The following is a 27941-nucleotide window of genomic DNA, read 5'->3' as shown; positions in this document are numbered from 1 at the left end:
CTGAAAATGATTATTTCTAAACAAGTTGGGTGAACTTCCACTTGAATTCAAATAATGATTTGTGAAAACAGCTATATGCGCATCATCATGAATATCAGATGGGCTGATGATGTTTGTTTGTTTGTTTGTTTTATTTTATTTCTGCGTTCACAACACATTATCAAAAATTATTTACATTGTTTGCAATATATAAAACAATCCATAATGTTTACAACATAAACATAATAATTAGAAAAAAAATGGTTTGGGTATATACTTCACATTACATAAATAGAAAAAAATGATTTGGGCATATACTTCACATTAGGATGATAATAAAAAGCAGCATAAACAAATGAACGCAGGAGACCGCCAACGTGAGCGATTAAGCTTGTAGTTGATGGCGGCCTCATAAAAAGGGTTCGTGACTAAGATCGGTAATTGCTGAACAAGTGGGTGCGATGCAGGTGCAGGTGCGGGTGCTGTAAATAGCAGTATAATTATTGTTATTATTTTCAATTTATAGTTTTTGGTTGTTAATGAGAATCAATTTGAAGTGTCGGATGAATAAGATTGAATGATATTTTTTTTAAGAGTTGATTTTAATGAGTATAAAGTAGAACAAGATTTAATATTGTCTGCAAGATTATTCCAAATGTCTGGACCATGATGTCGAATTGATTTAGAGGTAATTAACAGTCTGGGGTTTGTGAGATGAAAGTTTCCAGATGTACGAGTTGGGTAGGTATGGACAGAACTATTGAACTTAAACATGTCATCAAAAGACGATGGGAGTAGATTATTGATATACTTAAACATAATGATAGCTACTTGAAGAGTGTATAAGTCGGCAACTTTCAGTGTTTTCTTTTTGAAAAATAAAGGGTCAGTGTGAGCCAGGTAATGCGATCCTGTACAAATGCGAATAATTCTCTTTTGTAATCTAAAAATAGAAGTCAGCTTTGTAGAGCCACAATTAGCCCAAACAACGTTACAATAGGTTATGTACGGGAGTACTAAGGAATTATACAATAGGAATAAAGTTTTAAGAGGCAAGATAAATTTTAACTTAGAAATAAGTCCAATGCTTCTTGAAATACACATTGTAATATGGTGCAGATGCTCATTCCAAGATAAAGCTTCATCTATGATAACCCCTAAAAATCTAGAGTGCGTTTTACGTTCTAATGACTTGCCGTCAATCTGTAAGTGAATTTGAGTGTTAGAATTATGAGAATGATGTTGAAAATATATGTAATGAGTTTTTTGTGTGTTCAGAGATAATTTGTTAGCTTTGAACCACTGTGATACTTTATTTATTTCATGATTTAAAATATTGTATAAGGAAGTGAGATTTTTATGAGAAAAAAAAATATTTGTGTCGTCAGCGAATAATACAAAAGATAAAATGGATGATGTATTAATAATGTCATTTACATATATTAAAAATAATAGTGGGCCTAAGATGGAGCCTTGAGGGACACCACAATGAACTAAAAATGAATCAGAGTCGTGACCATTAAATGAGACGTATTGTTTTCGATTTCTTAAGTAATCTTTAAACCAAAGAAGGGATTGACCCCGTACGCCATAAAAGTTGAGTTTTGAGAGTAGAATATCGTGATTAAGTGTATCGAATGCCTTACTAAGGTCACAAAATATCCCAATGACATGTTCTTTGTTAGCAATGGCGTTTGTAATTTTGTCATAGATTTGAATTAATGCCAAGTTTGTTGAGTAATTCTTCCTAAAGCCATATTGATTAGACTTTAGCAGATTGTGTTTGATAATGAATTTATAAAGTCTATTATATACTATTTTTTCTAAGATTTTTGATATAGTTGGGAGAAGAGAAATGGGGCGATAATTACTAATTTCATGGGGATTGTCTTTTTTGAAAATTGGATTGATTTTGGCAATTTTGAATAAGTCGGGGAAAAACTCCTTGTGATAATGATTTATTAAAAATGTTACTAAGAGGATTAGCAAGTGGGTGTCATGTCCCCTCTTTCCCTTCCATGGAATCATACATGTATTTTTTTTTCATATTTTCAAACATGTGTGTATTATATGTCTTATTTATGATAAAATAAGTTGAAGCAATGAATATCTAATGCATTATTGTATATCCTATATTTTGAATTCTTGAAGGACGAAATTTGAATAAACATAATTCATATAATATTGAAAAAGAAAAAGTTGGGATATGACATCATCAGTTTGCTTATTGAATATTCATAAACATATGCATATCACTGTTTCACTGAAGTAATGTAAATCTTTAAAAATTCACAACATCGTTAATCCTTTTCTGATTTTGATCAATTTTCAGTGGTATGTTTTTCTGATTTTTCTATTATTCATATTATTTTTAGACTGAAGTACCCATTGAAGGAGCAATAAAGTGGAATTTACGATCTATCGGGCTTTTGTTGGGGTATCCCCTCGCTCTCTTTTTTTGTAGAGACGTGGTATATGTCAGATTTTCTTCCTGCCACATTTTTGAGTTGCTGTTTATTTATATATTATATGCCTTGCCTTTTTTATTCATTTTCTTTGCATTTTGTACTTATTATTTTGAATCGTTCCAATTTTATGAATATGTAATTTATGTTGATTTATTTCAATAAAACATGCAAAAAAAACCTTCAGAGATATAACATAAAACAGGAACAATAAGGTGGCAAATCATGGGGTAAATATAGTCTTTTAGGTTTTTCATAATAGGCTTATTATAATCTGTCTGACATATTTTTAAAGATATAAATCATTCATGAGTCAGATGACCCCAAATCAGTGATTATACACGTAGCGATATTTTTCACTCTGAAATAAAGCAGTGCCATGCTTTCATTTTAGTCCTTCCGGAAAGCCCAATGTCATAAGCTAATTTTTGAACTTATCTTTGATTCTACAGGATTTCCAGGAGCGTGAGGGTCAATTCCACGTCATTTTCTTCTCAGAAGCCGAGACTCTGTGGCACAGTCATCCACTTGAACTACTTACTCGACGTAGCATCATACAACACCTTAAATATAATACAAGGTGCACTGTGATAACCCATATACCCAACCCATACAGCGCAGAGTGGAGTGAATACATCAGCCGTCATCATCCAGCGTTTGTCATGCTTAGTGACGGTGAGTCGGTTGCAACCGATGGGATGCGCCAGCTCTTGATACGTTCCCTAATGCTGTCAGCAGTCAGGAAGGGCGTGGATTGTGCCTTGTCCTCCAATCTGAGCCGGTCACTGAGGAGCATTGATACATTCTATGTTGAGGCAAGGAAAGTGCACCCTCATTTCAAGAGTCCAGATATCTGCAAGGTAAGAAGAAAATTTCTGTTCAGGTAAGGAAGAATATTTCATTTTTCATGGGGCTGTTTTTTGCCACATTGGGGCAATTGCTGAATTTTTGGAGCGTTTCCTTTCATTTTGAGGGCTACCCTTTTGCTAGATGAAGTGTTTTATTGGAAAAAAAAAGAATATCTCATTCTGTATGTAAACAGGGATGCCATTTTTCCGGGCCGGCTTTTTAATATTTTTGGTATCAAATTTCCGGCTTCGAGATGTTATTTCCGGGTTTCAGGCCGATTTGATCATCTAAACTAAAAGGACATTCACTTTCACAATTTCTTAAGTATGTACTGTGTAATTGGGCATGGGAACATCGCAAAACGACTGTCACGCAAAACTAGCGCGATCTCATGCATGCCATGGCCATGCAATCGCGATGCATACGGTATACCGTAACCCAGGTAGCTCCGGCCCCGAAGCTTCGGGGCCGGAGCTCCCTGGGTTAGGTATACCGATGAAAACAGCTTGTGGTAGTAGTTGAAGCGCTGAGCCTGAGAGATCGAGAGTGTGGTGAGTCGATCGAGTCAACCGAGTGAGAACAAAGCAAAAATACAGAGTTTTACGGCACTGGGACTTCTTTATTTTTGGTACTTTTCATTTCTTTGGAGAATATGATACCACATTATTGTCTGGAAAGTGTGATGGAACATGCAAAGTTGTAGTTGTAGTCAGTACGGCAGCCATCGGAACTTTACAAATTCATTTATTTTGTATACTGATATTGGATTTGGACTTGGATCAATAGTTACCACAACCTACGTCTCGAAATTGTGACGGAACATTGATTGCCATTGTGAGTGTTTACAATACATGAATTCAGGAGTTTAGGCCCCCCTACATGAATTTTTCGCCTTGCCAGAGACCCGAGCTCGCATGGTTTGAGTAAGTTTGTAATTGTGTTTACATGTACATGTAGATCTATCGTATCTGTGTGTGTTTTATGTATTTTTTATTTTTGTATATAAAAAATGACCCAAAAATTGGATTAGATATGAAGGAAAAATATCCCTCAGATATGCTCTGAATGCACCAAAGAGCATCTAAGAACCCCAGAGCTGGACCAGGGCCGAAAGGACTTCGTGCTTCGCGCACATCAATTTATTTCACAAACAAATTTTCAGGCCAAAGAGCAATTTGCCACTGGCATCCCTGATGTAAAATATTGCCTACTAATTCTTCTGAAATATTGTTTGTGGCAGATATTGGGGCTACTTTAGAAAAGATTGTCACCCCATTTAGCATTCCATATCACAAATTCTTAAGGGTCAATATTGTCGATCATAAGGGCAAAATCATCTGCCCCCCTTCTACATGTACATGTATGTTTTCCCGCTGCTTAATTTCGTTTAGAAATCGTTGAAGGAATTCCAAGAAAAATATCAATTTTTACACAGTAAATCTCTAAGAACATAATTTATAATGAGGTGTTTTGGCTCAGTGGTATTTCTCTGTGTGGTTTGTTGAAAATTGTAGGTACCGGTATTACATTTTCAAATAGCAGCGAGCTTCAATTTGCTGCTTTTTCCAGAAGTCAAAGTCTTTCACAATGAATACCAATATGGTTTTGGATTCACTTTATTTTATTTTGCAATACACCACTCCCATCTTTACCTTTACATTTTTTTCAGAATGATGTTATTGCCATTGGCTATAGACTAGCAACGCAGTGTTTGAAGAGAAAAAATGCCCAGGGCTACATTGACACAGAATTGTCCATGGTGAGTTGCATTGCAAGTTTACAACATTATTCAAACTGAACTAGGCTGGGGAGGGGGGTCAGGGGAGCGGGCAGTTGGGTGTGAGGCCTCAGAGTTTTGCAGAAGAGATCCTAGCCGCCCCAAACAATTTGCCACATTTTATTTATTTTTCTTTCAATTCTCGCACAACTCTCAAAACCATATTTGCGATACTTATTGAGAATGTGAATCACAACACGAACATGGTTTGTAATGGTTTACCTCATTTATGACAAAGCAGGCTGTAGTGCTCGCCCTTCAAACATGATCTGATGATGACACGACATACATGTATGCTCCGGTGACATTTTTTCTGGTAAATAGGGCATAAGGTTAGAATTAGGATTAGGATTGTAATATAGTTTTTGGTTCAGAATAATGTAAAGATTAGGATTAGGGTTTTATTTAGTTGTGGAGGTTGGGCTTTAGGTTAAGAGTGCAGATTTTTTCCTATTGTCGCAGCAAATGGTATGGAACCAACTGACAGATACAGATCTAAAGATACATTATAAACATGTATTGCATGAAACTTGGAATCGAAGTTCGATTTTCTAGTCACACTTAAATCTTTGTGAAACTTGTCCTTTTTACAGCTATGCAAGCAGCTGCTTTCTAGTGTTGAGAACAACATAGGTGATCAAAACTTGATGTCTACTAGTCGTGACCTCATCGTGGTCATGGCTTGTGCTGAGATCATCAAGGGAACATTCGAGAAAAAACATGGAGGCACTGACGTGAGATTCTATTTTGTTTGACTTTGTTTGTTTTTTGTTGTCCTTTGGTTAAAATTCTACCTTATTGGATGTACCAAGATTAGTTCTGTTATATTTGTAAAATAGATGATTTTTATTGATTTGATTCAAAAGTCTGTTTGTGCAACTTTCAAAAGGAAAACTTTGAAATTCAATGAGAATTATCAATTTTGGAAAATGCAGTGGCTGCCTGAATCAAGGAGTAGTGAATTGGAACCCTGGCTTGAAATTTTGGGCTGGTCTTGATCAAAATTTGATATTGCATTTTATTCAGTTTTCATGTGAAGAATTTTTCAACAATCTCAGCGATTAAATTGCTCTTATTCTTTTGCTATCAAACCGCACTAGTGTTGCTATTGATCTATGTATACTGTAGTATTGTATAAAAAAATAGTGTAACTGGAAATATATTTTGCAATGAAGTTCACTTTAACTTGTGTAGGATTTTGAACCCATGGACCTCTGGATTAATTCATCATTCATGTCCATTGCACCCATGCCTTATTTTAGCACAAATATTTTTTTTATTGCTGTAAAGGATACATCATGGTTATCCAAGCGTAAACCCATATTAACACCTTAAAATGGAATCAAAATTAGTTGGGAGACAATACCGTTTCAGGACATATGCATGTATAGTTTAATATATAAGTAATTCAATGGGTGATTTCAAGTATGGTGTTAAAATCTGGTGTTGTGACAACACCAACACCAGCCACAACACCGTACTTGAAATCATTCTGGTGTTTGGATTGACCTCGGAAAATATGACATGCATGTATTTCCGGCTGTTCGTGTTGAATGTTGTCTGCTGAACCCAGCAGTGCGGCCGGTGTTGACGATCTATGTGCAATTTCCCCCTTCACCAACATCAACCCCCAGGGATTGGGAAAATCATGATTTCAAGTTCAGTGTTGGTGTTGGCAATCTCAAGCTCGTGAACAGGCAGCAAACACAATGAAATATCCCCATAAAATTAGCTTTTACAGTTTTATTTGAGCTTTATATATTTTGATGAAGTATAATGTTCAGTCTTTTGAATTCTTGAATTGATTAAAGCATTCATTGGTAATCTGTATGATGAGAATCTAATGCATTTCTCTCCGATTTCATTTTTGTCGTCAAGACCTAGAAGTCGAGATGATTCAGCAGAGCAGCGCAGAGGCGTGATGCCATGTGCTATCAATAAAGCAATCGGTATCATTCCTCTGAACCCAGCTCGGTGTTGGAGCTTGGTTCAGCTGCCTTTTTACGCTCTCAACACCAAACACCGAACTTGAAATCACCCAATGTGTTCATGAATATTGAAATGTAAGGGGTTTTTTTTTGTCTCACTTGGTACAACTGCTTTTATTTCTCACATGTAGAAAACCTTTTTGGAAGGTGCTGCTCGAGCTTTTCTTTTACATGTGGTCTTATTGCAATACCTCCCTCTTGAGGCCAGAGCTCAAAATGCACCAGATGACGATTTGATTTCACCGAGCGCAACAGGACTCATGAAAGATTTCCTTCAGAAGGTTTGTCCAAATTATTGTTGATAGGTAGCCAAAACATAGCTTCTTAAAATGGAAAGAATTCGATTTTAATTTGATTTTAATTTGATATGAAAAGATAAAGTATTAATGAAGCATGTAATAAAATACAGCATATGCATATGTACATGTATATATGACCAACGAGGGATAACAAGCTTTTTTTTATGTGAACATGCACTGGATTGGGTCAAATGGTCTTTATTGACTACAGTAATTGAGTTAACTTTGTTTGACCCTGACAGTCAAGAGGGTGCATTGTCTATAGTCTAGTGTTCATATGTTTATTTATGTTGTATTGTGTTGTGCGAATATGATGTACTTGTGATTCTGTAGATTTAAAGATGTGAAACGTTAGATTTAAACAAACTTTGAAGAAATGAATCAGGCTCATTAAATGTATAGTGACAAAAAATTAGTGATTGCGTGATGTCATCGGTTCCCTAATTTGCAAAGCCCCCATGTGATCCATATCAATGTTTTGTGAAAAGAAGCAAGACCTTTCAATGTTAAAACCACATTTTTCATCCGAACTTGATGACAAATTCAGCGTTTGATTTTCTTTCTTTATTATTCATTATGGGGAAATTTTTAGACCTTCCATGTATAAATGTTTTTCATGTAGATGCATTATGCCATGGCCCGATTGGTGGCTTCATATGGCAAGCTACGAGAAGAACTTGCCGAACTGAAGGGGATCAAGGAAACCGAGAGTCTAGCAGACCTGATAGATGGCAGACTTCTCTATGTTATCCTGTACCAGCTTCAGAAGTACTCAAAAAACGACATCAAAGGTAGAATTTCATAGATTTAGTGGCCTTTGGAAGAAAATATTAGCAATCAATGGCAAATTTGAGATGCAAATTTACAAGTGGTAGATCAAGAATTAAAAGCAAATCATTTAATACTTGTTGATGCAAATTTGCAATGAATTGCATGTCATTCATTTGATTTTAGGACCTAAACTTGACTTATGATCAATTGCAACTTTATTGCAACACCGCTTTTGGTCTGCAGTGTGATCAATTGAGAATAAAACAATGTATCATACATTCTGTATCGCCTTAACAAATCAACGTATATCCTATCTTTCATATTACTATACTTTTAGTTACTTTTCCGCGCCTGATGTTCTTGCAAAGTTCAAACCAATTTGGATCCTATCTTTCTGAATTATTACTTTCAGTTACTTTTCCACCTGATGTTCTTGCAAAGTTCAAGTATTTATGGACAATAACCTGCTCACTAGCAGGGTCAACTAAAACAGATGACACAAGTCTTGCTGGAGGATTATGCTCGGAAGACAGTATCCTCCTGACTTCACCGGTTAATATCTTTCAAAGCACATCAAAGGAACTTGGTAATGTTGTTAAGGATGTCACATACAGACATGCCAACTCTTTCCTTTTTAGAGTATTTGTTCCTCTGTTTTGCTATGAATACACCAATACTTTTTTGTATGATTTGTTACTTTTAAAAAAATATCCAATCATGGAGTGTGTATTATACACAGCACGTGGCACTAGCGCCGGTCCCAGACCGGTAAAAATCACTGTCTGGCCAGTAACTTGTTGCATGAAAAGAACAAGTGAATTCTTGCCTGCAAGCACATGTTTAAAAGGGTGAATTGTCAAGTTTTCAAGTAGAGTCATTTTACATGATTTTTCATCGAACTCACTACAACAGGCTGGCGATTGTTACATTGAGACAATTTTTTAAAATACTCTTTTTTGTCAAAAAATACTTTTTTTGTAGAAGGTTGGCAGGTCTGCACATACATGTGTATCATACAAGATGCTTTCTCACTCTCATCTTTCTCTTTCTTGCCTTTTATTTTCATCTTGGTGAGTTCACCATCCAATAGTCCTTAGGTGGGTGTTTCATAAAGCTGTTCGTAAGATACGAATGACTTTACGCATGACTGGTGATCCTCTCTTGTGCTTTTGTGATATCCCTATGTAATTGATTTATGACTTAAGAACATGTTCCAGTCGTGCGTAACTTTACGAACAGCTTTATGAAACACCCACCTGGACTAAAACCACTAAGGGAACCCTTAAACCTTTTCCACGTTATCTATGCCACCATTGGAAATCACAGAGTTCATCTGCACTGGTTCAGTTAAAAATAAATCATTGTCAGCTACTTGTGCCGATTTCATTTTTATGATATTTACAAAGAAAATCACGAGAAATTCAATCCAGTTTCATAAAGACTTGTAACAATGACAAATTCACAATTTCTAAAACAAGTTTATCAATCAGATCGAATGATTTCAGTAACTTTTGTTATAATAACAATTTATTATGAAACTGGTCCTTGGTCCAATGCAAATGATTGATCTCCCAGTGCCCTGACATTAACGATATAATTTCATCACTGCCTTACTTCGACATACATGCTAAGAAGTGTTTTGTCACTTCTTTACAAGCTCATAATTATTTTGGATTGCAGAGAGTGATGAATACTTGACCAACAAGAAGAAGGGTCTCATTGCAGTCTCATCCCAGATAATCACAGATTATGCAGGAGATCTCCTCAAAGAACTGCAATGTAAAAAGTAAGCATGAATATGCTCTTAAGGTTGCACGGACCTATTAAAAACGGGAAAGCAACATATATTTATTTGAGCCAACCCGTTCTCAATTTTTGTCTCACCTGCGAAGCAGAGTGAGACTATAAGCGCCGCTTTTCTGACAGCGGCGGCGGCGTCAACACCAAATCTTAACCTAAGGTTAAGTTTTTGAAATTACAGCATAACTTGAAAATATATGGACCTAGTTCATGAAACTTGGACATAAGAGAAATCAAGTATCACTGAACATCCTGTGCAAGTTTCAGGTCACATGACCAACTTATATTTTGACTGGCGGAAGAATAGGGGCTATTTTTCTGTTTCAGTTGATGAATTTGATCCCTCAGGAGATTCCTTTTTAAATGCCGATTTATTTTTTAAATGAACCAGTCAAGGGACCCTTTTCTGGTCAGATATGGATTGTTAGATCCTATCCACTGGGCGTAAACATTGGACCCCCATATTTCATCCTTATTTAAATATTTTTTTTAGAAGTGCTATTTCAACACACGAGTCTATTTGAAATATTTTAGGCCTGTGATAACTTAAACATTACATTTGAGGTAGATGTACAGTGTATTTTATGAATATTGCCAGAGCAGTGGCAATTGATGTGAGGGACTTTTTAATATGGTGAATGAGATGATGGTGATGCTGACGGCATGTGTATGTCAACATGTTAGCTTCCCATGTTATGTTTTGTCAGCATGATGATATCGGGCACTCTTTGGCTTATATGCTACAATGATACATGTAGGTGCGGGTGATTTTTAGTGGAAAAAATAAGGTGTCTGCAGGGTTGCCATGCAACCATTCAGTTTTTTCACGGAATGGTCCCATTGTTTATACGCCCGCCCTATGGGACATATTATGGTATCAAGCTCGATGTCCGCCCGTCCGTACGTCTGTTAACCTTTCCTTGTAAATGCAATTACTTCAGTTTAACTAAACCTAAGCTCATTTAATTTTGTGTGTATGATACTAAATGCAGCATAGATCCCAGGGGTGGTATTCCGAAAATTGTCTTAAGTATTTTAACTTTTCTTGTAACTCGGCAAGATAACAACTTGCTAAAATTGCCTCAAATCGGTATTCTGAAAATTGTCTTATCCCTGTAAGGACATCCCCTATCTTATCTCTGACACGCCCAATATTTCGTTATCAGCCAATCAATAAACTTCTTGTATGCTTAGTTCAACCAATAGAAGCGTCTCTTCTGAAAAATAATTTGAGCACATTGTTGCTTTGAGGCATAATTTCCTCGCGCCCCTGACGTTTATGTGCTAAAAATGCATGTGGCTGTTCTCAAAGACATATTTTCTCTGAAAATAGATTCATCATCTTGAATACCAATTTTTATTTGCTGAGAAATCTACCAATCCGTCGTTAAAATGTCTTTGGAATGACTCCTTTTGTAAAACATGGTGTTCTTGTGGGATGCAGCAAGAAATTATTCTTGCAGACGGACAAATATTGCATGTAACATAAAGTTACAATAGTCCCCTACCTCTTGTAAATTTTCTTGTATTTTGCAATGAAGTTAACAGAACGCAAAGATAAAAGAATTTTCAGAATACCTTTTATCTCGATATGTTATCTTGCGCACAGAGATATTTATGCGCCGTTTTTAGCTTTACGCATAATTCTAGCTCTGACATCATATGTGCTCAGCAAAAGTTACAAGGAAATATACAAGAAAAGATACAAGTATATGGATTTTTTGAAACTCTGAAGATACAAGAATATTTCTCTTAAGACAATTTTCAGAATACGGTCCCAGGAAGCCTATTGATTTTGAGGTCAAAAGGTCAAAGGTCAAGGTCACACTGACATGTTTTCATATAGGCTACCCATCTGAAGTCCTTAACGCGATAGTTAAACTTAACTTAGGCTCGTATAATTTGGTGTGTATAATACTAGCATGGATCCCAGGAAGCCTATTGATTTTCAGGTCAAAGGTCAAGGTCACAGTGACATGTTATCATCTTACCCTTCTGCAGTCCTTGTTTACGCAATAACTTAAGTTTAACTTAACCTAGGCTCACATAATATGGTGTGTATGATACTAGCATAGATCCCGGAATTCTATTGATTTTGAGGTCAGAAGGTCAAAGATGAAGTCGCCACCTTCCACTTTTGTTGCTTGACTCCATTTACCGCGTTACAGGTGGGCGTATTATGTGCTCGCCTTAAGGACACTCATGTTAAGTTTTTATTTCCCTCAAAGACGGAACGGATACTCGAATTGGTCTGAGTCGCGCTGAATTTATTATTTTGTGCAAGGTGCGTGTAACACGCGTTGAGCCGTAACTGATGTGCACCGCTCTTGGATATGTGTGCAGTGTATGATAATGACCGCGCATGTTGCATTGCACTATGCGTATCCCGCTGTACGCTAACATCAGCTTCATGGACGGTGCCATATCGGCATTTCGGGACCTGTTGCTGCGCGAACCAGCTTTTGCTTGAACTCCATTTATCCATAGTCCTACATTTATTACTGTTGGTAAGAACACCGTCAAATCTTTTCAAAAGTTTTGATGAATTAGCGGTGGAGGTTTCTCTGTTATTTAGATATTGATATTCATTTTCACACTCCTGGATGAGAGCTATTATAATTGTAATCACAATTTCAGTCCGAACTCAGGTAATTTTTGAACCCTTGTTGTTTGTCCCACTTATAGCGATATGCATAGTGAGAGGAGTGTTGTGTTCCCTCTTAAAACTGCATGCGCATGTGTGTAGCATAGCTGCGCTGCATACGCGAATGCATCGAGTTGCACATTGGTCACCAGATATTTCACGGAGTTGGATCGTGACTTCTGAATTGTTTGCCTGAAGAATTATGTGAAAAAATAATGAACCATGACTGAAAAAGTGTCAGCTAGACAAACACAGTGGTTCATTCAGACAGGAATATGAGGAACAACTGCCCTGTTGGAACTGTGTTTGTGTATGACTGAGTGAATACAAAACAGGCTGGATTTAGGTGCATTTAGACTGGACTATTTTTATTGTAAAATACCTAGGTATTGTCATTCTTGAGGCTGAATTTTCTGTCAAAGTGTGCACCAGATTGCAAGTCCAAAAATGCAAAAGTTCCCTACCATAGGAGGGGGGGGGGACATCCCCCTTCCACACCCACATCCCCCCTCCTTGGTTGCTCCGCTCCCTTGCAAAAATTTGTTCAGTTTTCTGCCTTTCAAATGTTGGTAACTCTGTGTCTGTATTGACGCATGCACAGTGCGTAAATAAAACGTCATAGGAAGGTGACGCTGATTTCTACACGCAAATAAAAAATACCATTCGCTGCAGTCTTACATGTACATTGACACCGTTATGCCATTTATGTACCTTTTATTGTATCCCCCGAACAGAGTTCGGAGGATGCTATGGATTTGGCCTTGTCGCGCCGCCGCAGAGATTTCCTTGTGAGCGCTCTATCAGCTGCATTTCTTCTTCAATCATCTTCAAATTTGGCATGAAGGTTGAGTATGGTAGAGCGAAGCCGCCTATTGATTTTGGTGTGGGCGGAGACATCATTGCCATGGTAACAAGTTTATGTGGAATAACAGAGAAGTCCTTGTGAGCGCTCTACTAGCTGCATATCTTCTCTGATCATCTTCAAATGTGGCATGAAGATCCATTATGGTTAAGTAAAGTGACCTATTGATTTTGGTGTGGGCGGAGATATCATTGCCATGGTAACAAGAGTTTTTGTGGAAATAGCAGAGATGTCCTTGTGAGCGCTCTACCAGCTGCATTACTTCTCCAATCATCTTCAAATGTGGCATGAAGGTCCATTATGGTAAAGCAAAGCTGTGTATTGATTTTAGTGTGGGCGGAGACTTCGTTGCCATGGTAACAAGAGTTTTTGTTGAATAGCAGAGATGTCATTGTGAGCACTCTACCAGCTGCATTTCTTCTCCAATCATCTTCAAATGTGGCATGAAGGTCCATTATGGTAAAGCAAAGCCGTGTATTGATTTTAGTGTGGGCGGAGACTTCGTTGCCATGGTAACAAGAGTTTTTGAGGAAAAGTAGAGATGTCCTTGTGAGCGCTCTACCAGCTGCATTTCTTCTCCGATCATCTTCAAATGTGGCATGAAGGTCCGTTAAGCAAAGCCACCTATTGATTTTGGTGTGGGCGGAGACATCGCTGCCATGGTAACAAGAGTTTTTGTGGAAATAGCAGAGATTTCCTTGTGAGTGCTCTACTGGCTGCATTTCTTCTCCAATTATCTTCAAATTTTTCATGAAGGTCCATTATGGTAAAGCAAAGTTGTCTAATGATTTTGGAGTTGGTGGAAACATCGTTGCCATGGTAACCATATTTTTGTGGAAAATTTGGTGAAACCTGTAACTTCTGCTTTTTTTCCAGTTTGTCATAACAGTTGGCACACAGAAGCAATATTAGAAGGTGAAGCGAAGATGCCTATCATTTTTGGTGGTGGTCTTAGGGTTAGGTTTACAAAATATATCCCAGATTACTCTATAATTGTATTCTGCAGAGTCACGCTGCTACGTCATATTATTGTCATCAAATTTGGTACCCACAGGCAAAATGTGTATTGTATTTATTTGTCAAATTTCTGTGTGATCTCTATACATGTATATTGCAATGACAAATGACGCGGTGGGTTCGCAGGATATATGTGCTCGGCCGCACGACCCACCGAGCATCTCTAGTTTAGTATATGTTATATTATCTGTAATGCTTGTGTGTGTTATTTAACCAATGGAGGCCGAATTTCTGCGTGTGTTTACTGACAATAAGTCATTTGTGAATCTTTAATTTGTTTTTGACAGTGAGGTCAACCTGCAATCAGTTACTGCAAGATCCAGGGCATTTGTGGAGAACTACCACTGGCATACTGGAAGACCTCTCAAAGATCACTTCGAGACCACACGGGAAGAAAAATTTGGTAGGTTACCAGTGTAGGAGCTATATTTTATATTTTATTAGCTCTAAGTATACGTGGGTTCTTCCAACACAGAAGAAGAACAGATGAAGAGGTAGATGCTGCTGGTTTGAAGGTCTGTGCTCAACTGCCTTAGCTTGGCAGGGCATTCATGTATTACATGTATATTTTTCATTTCTTCTCTAGGCTTTCTTTGCACAGGGTACATGTACTAGATTTCAATACATATTCAAATTAACTTGGAAGATGACAATAAGAAAGTAACGCATCATCATGGATAAGAACCAATCACACATAAGGAGTCTTACAAATTAAATATTCATGATTCAGTCAACCAAGAGAGAGGAGGGGAGGGGAGTAATTAACATAGCTGAAGAGAGGACCAAGAGATAAAGGAATTTGATAACAAAAGGAATGGGGTGCAAGGAATGAAGGATGGATGAGGGTAACAGAGGAGATGGGGATAACAAAGATAAATGAGGATAAAAGTCAAGTACTAAGCTGATGGAGACTGAAGAAAAGGGGGAATGTAAATTAGGGTTATTTTAGAGAAGAGCAATGTCCTGTAAATGAGAGAGGGGTTAAAGAACTTTGGCTTAAAAGTAATAAACTTGTAACCAAAACTGGAATGAACAAACAAAACTGCAATAAACTTAAATAATGTACAAACTAGTTCCCCACACCAGGTTTCTAGAATGATGGCTAACCGGGGGGTTCACAAAGAGGTACGTGTGAGTGAGTGAGTGAGGGACATCATCAACTGTCTCATTTGCATGTCACTGAGTTGTGCATATCACTGTTTTGTGAAAAATAAGCGAAACTTTAGAATATCATAACTTTCTTATTTTACATCCGATTTTGATGAAATTTTCAGCGTTATGCTCGTTTGATTTTTCTCTATTTATTTAAATCAACATTTTTATGATGTGGACTTGACCTTTAAGTTTCAGGCCAGATTCTCTAACTTTCTCATAGAACGCATTTAGTCTCTTATCATGTTGTTCTTTGTTCTCTCCCCATACCAGAATATCATTGTATCCCCCGAACAGAGTTCGGAGGATACTATGGATTTGGCCTCGTCGCGTCGCCGCGTCCGCCGCAGAGATTTCCTTGTGAGCGCTCTATCAGTTGCATTTCTTCTCCGATCATCTTCAAATTTGGCATGAAGGTTGAGTATGGTATAGCAAAGAAGCCTCTTGATTTTTGTGTGGGCGGAGACATCGTTGCCATGGTAACAAGAGTTTTTGTGGAAATAGCAGAGATGTCCTTGTGAGCGCTCTACCAGCTGCATTTCTTCTTCGATCATCTTCAAATGTGGCATGAAGGTTGAGTGTGGTATAGCGAAGCCGTCTATCCATTACGTCAAACCCCCGTTTGGAGAATGAACCGCAGTTCAGATTGCAAACTGCGGTTTTATACCCCATTTTACGTTTGGAAATCCCAAAAATCATTTCCAAGCCCTGATCAACCCTGCTTGGCCAGGTAATCCCCGCTGTCTCAATTTCACCTCCACAGGCCAGTATATGAGCGTTGAGCCAAGGACAAAATGAAAAACAACGGCTGTGCTATTACGTAAGACTTCTCTGCCTGTAGTAGGACCTTCGGAATGAAATTATTGTATTCGATATTTAATCACGTTTTCAAAGGCATATTGTATTCAGTAATCCAATGTTAGTCCATTTTCAATTTCGAACGAAGAAAATCGACCCCGAAATAAGGAAAGTAAGCGAATAAAAATGACGGCATGCTTTGCAGGGACCGCGCTCATCGCATGCATCCCATCGTGTGTGGCCCCCTGCTGTGACTGTATATGCCGGGCTGTTGTGTTATCTTCAGACCGAGGTCAAGAAACAGGTGTTTTGATACTTAAACTGCTTGCTTGGGGGCAGTTAGGGTTTGTCGTACTTGGAGAAGAGAATTGATGAAGAGGGAAACAGGGGTATAGTGTTCTCAAATGGAGGTTTTTGTCATGCAATTTTGGTGTGGGCAGAGACATCGTTGCCATGGTAACAAGAGTTTTTGTGGAAATAGCAGAGATGTCCTTGTGAGTGCTCTACCAGCTGCATTTTTTCTTCGATCATCTTCAAATGTAGCATGAAGGTTGAGTGTGGTATAGCGAAGCCCCCTATTGATTTTGGTGTGGGCGAAGACATCGTTGCCATGGTAACGAGTTTTTGTGGAAATAGTAGAGATGTCCTTGTAAGCGCTCTACCAGCTGCATTTCTTCTTCTATCATCTTTAAATGTGGCATGAAGGTCCATCATGGTAAAGCAAAGAAGCCTATCGATTTTGGTGTGGGCGGAGACATCGTTGCCATGGTAACAAGAGTTTTTGTGGAAATAGCAGAGATGTCCTTGTGAGCGCTCTACCAGCTGCATTTCTTCTTCAATCATCTTCAAATGTGGCATGAAGGTTAAGTGTGGTATAGCAAAGCTGCCTATAGATTTTGGTGTGGGCGGAGACATCGTTGCCATGGTAACAAGTTTTTGTGGAAATAGCAGAGATGTCCTTTTGAGCGATCTACCAGCTGCATTTCTTCTCCGATCATCTTCAAATGTGGCATGAAGGTCCATTATGTTAAGGCAAAGCCGCCTATTGATTTTGGTATGGGCGGAGACATCGTTGCCATGGTAACAAGAGTTCTTCTCCAATTATCTTCTGATTTGTCATGAAGGTTCATTATGGTAAAGCAAAGCCGCCGAATGATTTTGGAGTGGGTGGAGACATGGTTGCCATGGTAACCATATTTTTGTGGAAAATTTGGTAAAACATGTAACTTCTGCTTTTTTTCCAGTTTGTCATAACAGTTGGCACACAGAAGCAATATTAAAAGGTGAAGCGAAGATGCTTATCATTTTTGTCGGGGGGTCTTAGGGTTTATAGGTTTATAAAATATATCCAGATTACTCTATAATTGTATTCCCCAACAGTTGATATTGGACAATATTTTAGGTTCTGCAGAGTCATGCTGCTACGTCATATTATTGTCATCAAATTTCGTACCCACAGGCAAAATATGGGCAGGGTCATTGTTGCCATGACACTTGTATTTATTTGTCAAATATCTGTGTAAGCTCTATATATCGCAATGACGGATGACGCAGTGGGTTCGGGGGATACATGTGCTCGGACGCGCGACCCGCCGAGCATCTCTAGTTTTTGTCTCGCCTGCGTAGCGGAGCGAGACATAGGTATCACTATTTCCGGTGTCGGCGTCGTCGTCGTCAACAATTGTTTTACACCCAATAACTTTCTGTAGCTTCGAGGTGGGATCACCAAATTCATACCAGAGGTCCATCTCCCGAAGGCACAGGTCAAGTTCGAATATGAGTCAAATTGGAATAAGGTCAAAGGTCAATGAACTTTCCATGACTGGCACTGTGCTGTGTTAATTGTACACAAAATAACTTTGTACACCCAATAACTTTCTATAGCTTCGAGGTGGGATCACCAAATTCATAACAGAGGTCCATCTCCTGAAGGCACAGGTCAAGTTCGAATATGAGTCGAATTTGAATGAAGTCAAAGGTCAATGAACTTTCCATGACTGGCACTGTGCTGTGTTGTACACATAATAACTTTCTATATCTTCGAGGTGGGATCACCAAATTCATACCAGAGGTCCATCTCCTGAAGGCACAGGTCAAGTTCGAATATGAGTCGAATTTGAATAAGGTCAAAGGTCAATGAACTTTCCATGACTGGCACTGTGCTGTGTTGTACACATAATAACTTTCTATATCTTCGAGGTGGGATCACCAAATTCATAACAGACGTCCATCTCTTGAAGGTACAGGTCAAGTTCGAATATGAGTCGATTTGAATGAGGTCAAAGGTCAATGAACTTTCCATGACTGGCACTGTGCTGTGTTGTATACACAATAACTTTCTATAGCTTCGAGGTGAGATCGCCAAATTCATTCAAGAGGTCCATCTCTTGAAGGTGCAGGCCAAGTTAAAATGTGAGCCGAATTTGAATAAGGTCAAAGGTCAATGAACTTTCCATGACTGGCACTGTGCTGTGCTGTACACACAATAACTTTCTATATCTTGGAGTTAGGATTGCCAAATTCATACAAGAGGTCCATCTTTTGAAGGTGCAGGTCAAGTTCAAATGTGAGTTGAATTTGATTAAGGTCAAAGGTCAATGAACTTTCCATGACTGGCACTGTGCTTTGTTGTACACATAATAACTTTTTATATCTTCGAGGTAGGTTTGCCAAATTCAAACAAGAGGTCCATCTCTTGAAGGTGCAGGTCAAGTTCGAATGTGAGTTGAATTTGATTAAGGTCAAAGGTCAATGAACTTTCCATGACTGGCACTGCTGTGTTGTACACACAATAACTTTCTATAACTTCGAGGTGGGATCGCCAAACTCGTTACAGAGGTCCATCTAAGTCATATAGCATACATGTAGTTTTGACATGCAGTCTCTTCATGACTGCAATATGCAGGCGAGACAACGCTTGGCGTTTGCCTTGTTTTAGAGAATGGCATACAACACGTTTTGCCCCTAGAATTTTTTGTTTGATTACGCCACTGCTCTCAAACCAACACATCACTGATTGAAGTGAACTGTAAGTAATATATTTATGACTTTCCATATGATTTTTGTGTGTGTAGAAATGTGGTGCAGAGCTAGTTCAGGATGCCAATTGAAAATATTCTTTGAGTAAACCTCTTCTTCTTTTCACAGGCTCTTCATCCATTTCAAATGAGCAGATATCGGACGCTGTTAAGGCACTTTGTGCAAGTGACCTACGTGAAGTATTCGCCATGCTTGGTCTTACAACTGTGGAAATCAACAACGCCTTCAGAACTGCGCGCAATGCTAGGAGTGATGATGATAAGAATCAAAATGTCTTGAGAGCTTGGCGGAGGAAGGAAGGTTACAATGCTTCAGTGGACGCCCTCTTGGAGGCGTTGGAGGAATGCCAGTACATAAAGGCTAAGACTATCCTGCTGGCAAAATGGAGTAAACCAAGTATGTGTCAGGATCGAACCTGGGTTTTTGCTTACCTAAAGATTTGGTCACCAATCACCCCAAACCACATTAACAACCTCACATACATGTACCCCAAGCATCCTTTTTTAAAGTGAAGAGAGCTATGATGTAGTCAAAGTACACATAAGTAATTGCACTGCACAATAATCATTCCGGTTTCAAGTTGTTTATTACAACTATATCATTTCGCTCCAAATGCGATTCATTTCCATGGGAAATTTCAACAATGAATGTAACATGAGTTCACATATAAATGATATTGACTTTCAAAGGATAACAAAAAAATTTGATTTTATCAATTAAGAATGTCAGTTTTGGAATATTAAAAAAAAAATCGATAATAGATGGGAGAAATAATAATTTGTCCGGACAATATTACGGGTTTATTAAATTATGAAAAAAATGGTGACAAGTTGACTGAAGTAGCGGTTATCCGATGACCTTGAATACCGATGACGTAGAATAACGTGTGTCGAGGGTTATCGGAGATCCACGAAGTCTGTCAAAGAATGGCGTCACCGAAGTCTAGCCGCTTTCGACCTGTCGCATGACGTCGAGAAGAACTTAATCAGAACTCTGGGTTGAATACTCAGGATATTTCATCTTGGTTCAGGGCTGACAAAAACTGAAGGCTTCTATTGATTTAGCCCCAGAATAAAATGGCTGTCCATGGGTAACAGCTCCCCTGACCAAAGGACCCTTGAAAATTGAATAAATTCCCATTATCTAAAATGGCAAATCCTATTTTGTAACATTTCAATTATTACTTTTATAAATCATTTGATCAATACATGTCTTTCTTATTTTTTCTTATTTTTTCTTTAATAAGCAACGACAGAATATCTAGATAGTATCAATTCATCAGCATAAATTATCAATCCTAAAAAATTGACATAAATTCACTGCTGAAAAATACTGAAATACAACCATTCCATCACTGCAATATATTTGTTATAATTCTTTAAAGCCGGAAATTGTTGAAAACTCACAACGTACATGTACAATTATGCCTATTAGAGTAATAGAAAACAAGCTTCAGATTGATAAAATTATTACAACAAGATTTGGATTAGAAATTCAGACCAAAATTACCTCTTAGATTGAAGAATCTAATATTTCTCTTTTTGAAGCTGAAATATACATGTACTGATAAAATTCAAAATAGACTCACCACCATTGTGGGTAGGAAAACTCCAAAATTAATTGAAACTGAGGGTCATATCTTCCTTGCTCCTCAGAACACAACCTCTCTCAAAGAGTAACAAAATGGAAGTGATCCAACTCTCTGTGCACAGCAATTAGGTGCACTGTACAATCAATGGACCTCGGGCAGGTCTTGGAATGCTAAGTGTTTATTCCACCTGTTACTAGAACCTGGAACCTGCAAGAGCTGAATTCATAATAGCCCTTCCTATTTAAAGTAATTGAATACATAGGCTTTTATTACACAACTCAATCGATAATACTGCCATCACAAGGCCAAAATTAGTAATTTATCATTACGTTTTAAATTTAGATTTTCTTTATCTAAACACAACTTTCAGTATTTCACCATTTATCAAATTTCCTGTTAACATTTTCTATGTTAAATAAACAAATTTTAGAATTTGGCTTTAGTGCAAAAATAAAAAAGAATTGCTTGTGACAAAATGTAAAATAACATTGACCTTGAAGACATGCATTACGTAGCTAATATTAAAGAGGTCTTGTTACAAGAAATCCTGAATTTAATGTATGTTGTATTTGATATTGTTCATATGGATAAAAAAGAAACATCTTGAAAGATATATGATATTGATGTCGAGAAATTCAAAATAACTGTAACTGAAAAATCTTCATTCAATTACTCTGCTGAGAGGAACAGGTGCAAGGGTAGTACATGTACTAAGATGTCATTTGTCTATTTTAACATTTTGAGGCACCGAATAAATCTGAAGTTTGATGAAGTGTCTTAAAAATCACAACATTAAGAGACAGTGAAACCCTGGAAACAATTATAAGGCTTGTATGCTTAATCTTGAAACCAGCCCAGCTTTCAGACTATGAAAAGAAACGACGAGAAAAGGACAGACAAGCATTTGCCCGCTACATGCAGAACTATGGAGAGTCTGTTGAAGGCAAGGCTGGTCTAAGCCAGAAGATGATCATCGTTGACAAGGGTAACGTCTCCAGGAGTAAAGGTGGTGGGGGTGCCCACCAGGGACAGAAGAACAAACAGGTATACTTCAGCTTTTCATAATAAATTATACTAATCATACCTTGTTTATACATGTACATACACCTCTCTATCACAAGTCTCTACATGTAATAGCTTTTTCACCTTTGGGTAAAAATCAGAAAATTTAGTGTATAGAAATCTGATTCATTTTATACCTGTACTTATTTGCGAGCTTGAAGGTGTTGGGGGGGGGGGGGGGCTCTTCTTCCCTCTCTCATTTTTTTGTTGCATAAGTGCAACAAAAATTTCCATGAAGTTAGATATTGACATATATGTAAGCTCTTTGTTTGCATAGCTAAATTGCACTAGTGAAATTGTGACTTTCAAAACCGACAATAATTCACCCTAAATGAATTTTGAGAATTTCATTGAGTTTTAACAAGAACATCTTAAGCTTATGTGATTTGTCAAACTTGATCAACAATAACTCATTTAAGTGTACTTGATTGAATGCAGAGGAAACAAAGCGAGAGTGTCAGAAAATAAGCAGAAAACAACATTCGAAGTTTGTGTTCACTCAAGCATGAGATGTGCACGCAGTGTAATTTCAATGCAACTTCCAAGAAGTCTGTAAAAACTGTCAAAGAAACTCTTGTATCTTGTTTTCTATTCAACTTTACAACTCTATTTTCTTTTTCTGAGGATATAAAGAAATACTCCTTCAGACAAGCTAAGTTTTTTACTTTGGCTTTTATCAGAGAACCTTCCCTGGCGATTTACATGTATTGATGGTTTTGGGATGGTTCGTCACTTGTATTATGTCCTTGAAAATAAGTTCTGGAAACAAATCAATTTCTTATGTATGTACATGTACATGTAATTGTTTTTTTTTGAAGAATTTTGTGTTCATTTCTTTGCTATTCTTTTTATTCTTAATTGTTTTTCATCAAAATTTGTGACATTATTCCAGCCATAAAAAGCATCAAATTAAATGACCGTTGTCAATAAAAGTAAAAATAATCACTAATTCATGAATATTAGCTTGAAATGCATTTTGTATTGACTCTGTACATGAAATCAGGTTTTTGAGCAATTTTGGGTCTGACATGCACTCATATAATGTACGTTATCTAGTAACTGTGTATCCGAGCGTAACATATTTGGTCACAAAAGTTGTGGGAGACTTGAAAGTAAATAGTCAGTGATTGGCACGGTCAAATTATTTTTTGCGGCAGAATTATCGCAAAAAATATTATGGGGGGGAATACGCTACAAAATAGAAGCCATTATCCCTGCGTATCATTATGCATCTACGGAAGAGGAGAGCTGCAAAAAGATCAAATTTACTGGAAAAAATGATGTTTGCAGCCTGGTTAGATACCTTGCCTAAAGTTCGAACTGCATCTTTCACATGTGATTCATGCAAGTGGCCATTCTTTACCAATTCTAGTATGTGATCTTTATAAACAAAACAATCGGGAAGACATGTCACATGATAGACGCTATGAAAATAGGCATAGTGCCTTTATCGTGGGATTGCAACTAAAGACGCACCACAGACTTCTGAGTAGGTTACCTTTAAATAAAAAGGGATGAAAATAAAGTGGATTCCCTGCAGACATGGGCACCAAACCACAGCATGAACTCAGGCGGCAAACAGGAAAAGAAGAATTGTAATACCAATGCTGCTGTGATGAGCTATCCACATAAATTTTGTGTTTTCTGTCATCATCAATGTTACTTTTAATAAGCATACTGAAATCTGCCAAGTATAACTGCAAACAGCAATGGAATGTTTTACACAAACAAAATTTACTATTGGCCTGATCCGAAACTTGTTGGTGAGGAACAATTACACCTATGAAACATTGTTAGAGACAGTTTATTTCATGCATCTTTTTTATTACATGCATTTTTTTTCAATTTTCAGAATGTGACAAAGAAAGAGAAGATACTTCAAGAAAAAGATCAAAAGGATCGAGGTGAGAGAAACAGGGCATCAGGGGAGCTTTTCAGAAATGTTGTGATTATATTCGAAAATCGTTTTCGATCGGGTACCTGATCAAAAGATATCCCGTCAAAGGTGTGCAATCAAAAAGTGCAAGGTCATAAGTGCCTGATCAAAATGTACACAATCAAAAGGTACCTCATCAGAAGGTACCTGATCGAAAGGTCCCCAATCAAGCGGTACTCAAAAGCTACCCGATCAAGCGGTACCCAAGTAAAAAATACCTTATCACAAGGTAACTGATCAAAAGGTACCCGATCTAGAGATACCAGATCAAAAGGTACCTGATCAAAAGATACCCAATCTAGCGGTACAAAAGGTACCTGATCAATAGGTACCTGATCAAAAGGTACCTGATCAAAAGGTACCTGATCAATTGGAACCTGATCAAAGGTACCTGATCAATAGGCCCGGGGGGGCACTCGACCAAAAAAGTAGTGGGTATGTGCCGCGGGCGAAACAAAAAACGGGGGCCTTGGAGCGGGCTTATTGTAAAAAGGAGGGTCCTCGGAATGGGCTTCGGAACGACAAATGTTTGTGAAAACAGGGGTCCTTGGAACGGGTCGCCTGCTTGTGATTGCGTATGCATCCCGATGGAACGGGCATACGTGCATGCAGCTAGCCCGGCGGCACGGGCACCGGGTGCGCTAGCGCAGATGCGATGGTCGGACAATATCTGTGGCCGCTTTTCACCAAAATTGCGGCTCATTGTAGCAGATCAATACGGCTGGAACGTCGTAACGGAAAATATGCGAAGCTTTGGAGCGGATTTATTTCTACTTTTTTCTCGATAAGAAGAAAATGTTATGCTTTGGAGCGGCTTTCTTTGTTCTTTTTCTCAATAAGACAAAATTGCTATGCCTTGGAACGGAAATTTGAGTGTAAAAATGGGGGTCCCCTCCTCGGCACATACCCACTATGCATTATATACTGAGTGCCCCCCCCCCCCCAGGATCAATAGGTACATGTACCTGATTGAAAGGTGTCTGATCAAAAGGTACCCAATCAAAAGGTACCTGATCAAAACATTCCTAATTAAAAGGTACCAGATCAAACAGTGTCGGATCAAAAGGTACCCGATCAAGAGCTACCCAATCTAAAGGTAACAAGCTGCCCAATCAGAAAGTTACTCAATCAAAATGTACCCGATCAAAGTGTGCTTGATTTAAAAAATATCCTTTTGATACAAAAATCTTTCCAAGCTCTGAACAGACTGAATATTGATTGACATGCTTCAACCAACTGATTTTGAGTCCAAATTGCAAGCAAGTCTTGTCTTCTTGTGTACATGTAAATAATATAGTACATACCAATATTCAATCCATGCAGAGAAATCAGAATCTGAAGCTGCTGAAAGGTGGTCAAATATCCTAACAAACATAAAGTCAGAAGTATTCAAGGAGAAGTTTACATCTGCTCTGAAAATAATACATGACTTTGTGAGTCACTGTGCATCAGACAAGTGGACCATAGAGGCTCTGTTGGCAAAGATGGACTGCTATTGGATTGCATTAAAAGCCGGTAAGTTTTCTGTTTCCGGGTGCATTTATTTGCTCCTTTATCACGCTCGGTGTCCGTGCATCTGTACGTCCGTCCGTCCGTTAACTTTCCTTTTAAATGCAATAAATTCAGTTTGACTTAACCTAGGCTCAAATAATTTGGTATTTACATGTTAAAGGAGAATGAAACTCTTGGAGCAAGTTAGCTTTTGTGAAAGCAGAAAAATCAAAGAATAAGATCAACAAAACTTTGAGTAAAATAGGACTAGCAATAAAAGAGTTATGAGCATTTGAATGTCGAGATCACTAATGCTATGGAGATCCTCCCATTGGCAATGCGACCAAGATCTGTGATGTCACACACGTACAACTCTCCCATTCGGACACTGAAAATATACCCCAAAACATCTCTTTTTGCTCATTCTAATCATATGACAAACGATTCATCAATGATATAATGTTGTGAAACCTCTGTACTTGTCATCTCATAAAGAAAACACCTAACCTTGTGATAGACTCGATAAAAGTGAGAATATAAGTGAAATAAGTACTAAAGTAATGAGGGAGTTGTACGTGTGTGATATCACAGATCTTGGTCGCATTGCCGATGGGAGGATCTACATGGCACTAGTGATCTCAATATTCAAATGCTCATAACTTTCTTATTATTCATTCAATCTTCCTCAAACTTTCAACAATATGTTTCTTTGATTTTTCTCTTTGATATGGATTCAGCTAGTTTCAAGGGTTTCATTCTCCTTTAATACTAGCATGGATCCCAGGAAGCCCATTGATTTTGAGGTCAAAAGGTCAAGGTCACAATGACATGCTTTCATCTTACCCTTCTGAAGCCCGGCCTTGTAAACGCGATGACTTTAGTTTAATTTACCCTATATAGGCTCATATAATTTGGTTTGTATGATACTAGCATGGATCCCAGGAAGCCTTTTGATTTTTAGGTCAAAAGATCAAAGGTCAAGTTGCCACCTTTCACTTTTTTTTGCTTGACCACTAACTCCATTTTCCGTGTTACAGGCGGGCATACTATGTGCTCGCCCTAGCGACACTCTTGTTTACCCTAGAATGATCTGAATGATCTTTTGAAAGTTGTTTCTGCAAAACCACAGCTGCGTTTAATCAAAGCTTACAAGTTTGCGTAAACATACAGCCTTTAGTGTAGCATTTTATTAATGTATATGTACCTACCACCTCAAGTCTACAACATCTCACTCTGGCCTGATTCCTACCCCATAATGCAACATTCTTTGCAGTGCAGTCTTTTAATTAGGCCCAATTGAATAATAATACACTCATTTTCTTCTCAATAAATTCATACTGCAGTGGTTATGTTACCAAGTGGCAAAACAAATACCTTTCTCCTCCAAACATATGAGTTTTCCTATGTAAATACAGTTCTATGCATAGGCTCATTTATATACATGAATACTGGTATTGGTGCACTATATTTTCCGTAACAATATCTTTGTGTTTATTCATAAGATTAGTTTTCATAACTCTCAGTTGATAAGAGGCCACATGCGCCTGGGTCAGTTCTGTATCGCTTGAACCCTGATTTAACTAGGCTACATACATGTATACATGTAGTTCAGACCAGGGCTCCGTAACATAAAGGTTTGCGATGAATTGCAAATATGAAAGAACCGCACTGATTGATTCGTGGTCAGTATTTTAAACCAAATACTTGGGTAACATTGATCTTTACTGGTCAGTCCATATAGCGATTGATCGCTAATCTTTGTGTTACGGAGCCCAGGTCTTTTTTTTACCCCTCCAGATCTCGGCCGCTGATCACGCAGTGGTCACAGAAAAAAATTGCGTAGAGCTTGGATTTGAACTTCAAGACTGTATAGTAATATTTTAAAAAACATGTGCATATGTTTAAATAATTGATTATGCAAATTATATGTACTGTTTAAAATTGTGTGTTTGCCTTTGATCAGGCCAATTTACACTGATTTAAAGTGGGCCAATTACATCCTGTTCCATGTGTACTGCCTCATATTGAATCTTCATGGACCCATTCTCACTGCTGATATATTGTATGAAAGTGCTCACAACCAAAGAGTTTTTATGACATCATGGCTTTGATATTTGATGAATTTCTGTTGTTTCAACAGTGAAAGCTGCAAGGAACACCACAGACATCCAATCCTCTACGTTCAGTGAAGTATCGGAGAAAGATCCCATGTACTATCCCATAATGCTCTTCATCTGCTGTCAGGAAATCTTGAAGCTAAAGGAAAAGTTGAGCAAGAAACATTTCCATCTGATAGGAGCATACATGAGAGGCCTCGGGTTCACACCCTTTGCTGAGTACATCGAGGGCTTACAGGGGACGGCAGAAAGCAAAGCTGCTGCTTACAAGGTAAGGAAAGTTTCTTTTGTATTCCTAAGATAC

The 27941-nt window shown here is 37.9% G+C and overlaps 1 protein-coding gene across 2 annotated transcripts in view; it reads left to right on the top strand.

Moving 5' to 3' along the window:
* The window catches only part of LOC129280216 (probable ATP-dependent RNA helicase DDX60), a 119873-nt gene that overhangs the window by 19582 nt on the left and 72350 nt on the right, over nt 1–27941 (top strand). For both annotated transcript variants that reach the window (XM_064111740.1, XM_064111739.1), the window contains 13 exons: nt 2897–3304; nt 4963–5052; nt 5664–5804; nt 7190–7339; nt 7980–8148; nt 8541–8714; nt 9809–9914; nt 14739–14854; nt 19549–19836; nt 21885–22075; nt 23946–23997; nt 25353–25544; nt 27661–27908. In XM_064111740.1, the coding sequence (XP_063967810.1) occupies nt 2897–3304; nt 4963–5052; nt 5664–5804; nt 7190–7339; nt 7980–8148; nt 8541–8714; nt 9809–9914; nt 14739–14854; nt 19549–19836; nt 21885–22075; nt 23946–23997; nt 25353–25544; nt 27661–27908 (2325 nt within the window). The remainder of the gene's footprint in view (nt 1–2896; nt 3305–4962; nt 5053–5663; nt 5805–7189; nt 7340–7979; nt 8149–8540; nt 8715–9808; nt 9915–14738; nt 14855–19548; nt 19837–21884; nt 22076–23945; nt 23998–25352; nt 25545–27660; nt 27909–27941) is intronic.

The sequence above is a fragment of the Lytechinus pictus genome, chromosome 17 (genome assembly GCF_037042905.1).
Source record: "Lytechinus pictus isolate F3 Inbred chromosome 17, Lp3.0, whole genome shotgun sequence".
Classification (NCBI taxonomy): domain Eukaryota; kingdom Metazoa; phylum Echinodermata; class Echinoidea; order Temnopleuroida; family Toxopneustidae; genus Lytechinus; species Lytechinus pictus.
The sequence above is the reverse complement of the archived record's forward strand: the minus strand, read 5'-3'. Positions and strand labels throughout refer to the sequence as shown.